Below are 3,769 nucleotides of genomic sequence, written 5' to 3' on the forward strand. Positions count from 1 at the left end.
TTATTACTAACCTCTTCATTCATTGTTAATTAATCAAACAACCAACTATTATTCATCATTAAGTCATAATTTTTCCTTTAATTTTCTATATCAACGAAAAGAAAGTGGTGTCTAAACTGTTTTAAATTAAACCATACTTTTATACAAACAAAAATATATATGCTCTCCATATTAATGGTATCATTTACATGTTTTTGGTTCGACAATCAACCACGACAACAACAAAAAAATAAAAAAATTTCAAAGACATAATTACATTAAGAAAAACATTTGCTATTTCAACGTGTTAGAAACCAAAGAGATGACATTTTAGAGAAAAAAAATGATTATTAATTACTTAGATCACGTGTGAAAAATAATGAAGATAGCCGTCCAAAATGTTAAATGTAACTTTAATCTTCAAAACTAAATTTCACTAAAATTAACATGAATTAAGCAAGAATAGTAATACAATAGGGTGACGATTTAAGAAGTTGTCATGCATACACCGTATAATGATCATTTTTCTTTTGGTACTAAAAACGATATTGCATACAACATATATACATAGTTTGCAGCTTAAGGTCCCAAATTGCATTAAGAGTAAAAACATTTATAAGTTTGAAAAGGAATAAGAGTAATTTTGATCATTTGTGTTTTAAATTGAATGATTGAGACGATAGTTGACGTTTTATTTGTTAAACTATATGCTCATATAGAGATTTTAATAGGTTGAATTCTTGTAATCTTCTTCATTAATATCAATATTAATGAAGAAGATCCCATCAAGATTGTGCATTTAAATATGATTGGACAAAAAATGATCATTTGAAAAGAGGTGCATTTTTTTTTATCGAAAAAGAAAAAGTTGGTCTGAATTTGCATAAGAGTACATAATAAAATAGATAAAGAAAAAAAATGTATGGGGGCAAATTTGATTCATAAATCTCATATAGGTTTTAAGAAATGATGTCTCTACACAAAGTTTTCACTACCAACAACAATACCTTTATTGGCTTCAACTTTGGTGGTATTGTTTTTGTTATGAGCATTACAAGAAACAAAGTCCAAATTATAAAGCAAAGGTAGCAAAGAAAGATAGCATAAAAACACAAGCACGGGTCCAAATATCCAAAGCAAAAGAGGAACAGCCGTGTAGAAGAGGCGATTCCCGACCGTATTGAGGATGCAACCTTTCTCGAACAGCTCCGACAAGTACTTAGGTGTCACGGGCGACATCGGTTCTTGTGGTGTGTTGATCAAAACATTCACTTGGTTGATGAATCTGATGGAAAGGGAATGGCACAAGAAGGAGAAGAGGAAAATAGTGAGAATGGAGACATATTTGAGAGATAACATAAACTCGCCGTGCGCCCCGAAAACAGAGTCGTTCAGTGGCTTTTTGATGCTGTAGGTGCTGCTCAAAATCGCAGCAAGGCCACACGAGATGAGGATCGAGGTTGTAGCCATAAGAGTTGATCCCATTATGGCATTTCTTAGAGTTTGAACAGCAAGAATGTTCTTCTTGTCAATATCCTGAACTTGAAACAAATACCATTTTAGTTAATCAATAATGAAGATTTTTTTTTTTTTATATCAAATTGTGTTATAATTTTGGTAACGTTGTGAAATATTGTTAATTGAGTGAATTGCAAGTAAATATATTTCCCCTAAAAAAGAGAAGAAAAAAATAACCCTCCAAGACTAATAATAATAATAACAACAAAAGTCAGTTTTTTTTTTTTTTTTGTGTGCGTGAACAACACCTTTTTAGAAAAACATTAATGACAATTTTTCAATTTTAAGAATTGAATTAGAATATTGAAAAAATAAATAGCTTAGTTTTATTAAAGAAGTTTTTTTTTTTCAAAAAATAGAAAAAGAAAAGCTATTTACATTTAGTTTGTTTTCTTTTATTTCCTTTTATTAAATGGAAAGAAAAGGATTTTGTTTCTATTTTCTTTTTTGAATTCTAAATCATTAACTTCTTCTTTAAAAGTTACTAATTAAAAATCATAAATGTTTTAAAACGAATCACAAAGTAAAAATTGTTAAAATTTTTTATTATAATACAATACAACATAATTTATATGTATCAATTTGAGAATTCAGAAGTATTTTTTTAAAAAGAAAAGTGGATGTTGTTGATACAACTCAAAATCCACAATGTTTACTATATATTTAGAAGCAATAGATTAATTAGAAGAATAAAATAGTGAGAATTTATAGCAACCAACAGCTAAAAAAAAAAGAGGTGGATTCCACTATACCAATTACCAACACAAAATTAACTAAAAAGGTATAACTTTTTTCACATAAAAATTGTAAAAAAAAAAAAAAAAGAAAAATATATCAAATATAAAACATGAACAAATAAATAAAGAAAGAAAGAGGAAAAAAAAAAGGGATTAATGCGTGGGATATTTTGTCGGTTAGGAAAAGGATAAACAAATTTCATGGAAACTTTACTTTAACGTTACTTTGTTTTTCAAAAACTCATGAAATTCTCATTCACCATGCAATCCATACTAATTTGACACTTTTTAATCACTCCAAAATTATTTCCCTTTTTTAATTTTGAAAAAACAAACAAAGAGTTTAAATTATGATGATACACTATAATTATATTAGCTTCTTTTTAATTTCCTTCAATTTTCATATTTTAATGTTTTGTGAACATGATATATATGAAATATGAAGAACGTGATTAAGAGAATGTGAGAAAACAAATTCAATAACAACAAAAGGAATTGAAGTTTTCAAATTTGTGATTAGAGATGTAATTTTTACGTATATAATTAATAGTTTCATTAATTTTTAATTAAGAAAAACCAAACGTATAAGGAAACCTTTTAAACACACAACTTAATTAGATATAATCAATAATCAATAATCAATACTCAATAAAATAATTTATTAGAAACATAAATAAGAAAGTTGAAAAGACCATTCAAACACAAATTTCAAAATTTAATAACTATCCTGAAACAACATTTCTCAACAAAAACACAAATTTCAAGTTCAAGAAAGAAACCTTTCATTTTTGGACAGATTTTTTAACTTTCAGAAAACAATTAAAAGAAGAAGAAGAAGAAAACAAAAAAAAAAAAAACTCAATCGAAAATCAAACAACCCCAAATTTCCAAATCTAGAACCAAAAAGCAATTAGAGATCAAAAGAAAATTAGCAAAAAAAAAAAAAAGAAAAAAAAAATACCTTGATGATGGAAGAAACCCAGAGACGACGACCAGAGGTATTAATTCCAATGATAGTGGTGAAAGGTTGAGTTCGAACTTTATACCATAACCCTAAATGATAACACATCATCAATATAAACCCCGTAGGAACTAATATCAAATCCAAATGGCTCTCTTTCCATTCCATTCTTTTCTTCTTCTCTTTTTCAATTAATTTTTTCCCTCTCTCTCTCTCTCTCTCTCTCTTATGTTAATTCTCTGTTTCTTGATCAAAATATATACATAGTAACTTATGTATATATATGTGTGTGTGTGTGTAGGGAATTGAGAATTAAAATGGGTGGGGGGAGGAGGGTGGTGGAGTGGACTTTTTGCCCTTATTATTATTATTATATCATATAAGCTATTTTATATTCTTTTTCCAATATGCTCAAACCAAACAACACTCAACAAAGAAAAAAAAAACGTCCCATGAAGAATAATCAAATCAATCGGGTAAAAGTTAATGCCAACTTTGTCTTTCTACCGGAGTAAATAATCGAAAAACCACAAATTTAAAAGTAAAAAGATTAAAGATTAAAATAAAGTGTTAA

General features: G+C 27.5%; 1 protein-coding gene across 1 annotated transcript; it reads right to left on the reverse strand.

Moving 5' to 3' along the window:
- Positions 1-889: 889 nt before the first annotated feature.
- LOC101209677 lies at positions 890-3,555 on the reverse strand. The gene is made up of 2 exons (XM_004138732.3): positions 3,196-3,555; positions 890-1,515 (listed from the first exon to the last, which is right to left on the reverse strand). The coding sequence occupies exons 1-2, from the start codon at positions 3,361-3,363 to the stop codon at positions 955-957; spliced, it is 729 nt and encodes a 242-aa protein (XP_004138780.1). The 5' UTR covers positions 3,364-3,555; the 3' UTR covers positions 890-954.
- Between the last annotated feature and the right edge of the window lie 214 nt (positions 3,556-3,769).

This window comes from Cucumis sativus, chromosome 2, assembly GCF_000004075.3.
Source record: "Cucumis sativus cultivar 9930 chromosome 2, Cucumber_9930_V3, whole genome shotgun sequence".
In the NCBI taxonomy this organism is placed as follows: Eukaryota; Viridiplantae; Streptophyta; class Magnoliopsida; order Cucurbitales; family Cucurbitaceae; genus Cucumis; species Cucumis sativus.

Excerpts from the sequence above, each read along its gene's own strand:
- LOC101209677 (XM_004138732.3), bottom strand. The coding sequence starts at position 3,363 with ATGGAATGGAAAGAGAGCCATTTGGATTTGATATTAGTTCCTACGGGG. Across the intron at positions 1,516-3,195 it reads GGGTTTCTTCCATCATCAAG|GATATTGACAAGAAGAACAT; the intron begins GTATTTTTTTTT and ends TTTCAAGTTCAG.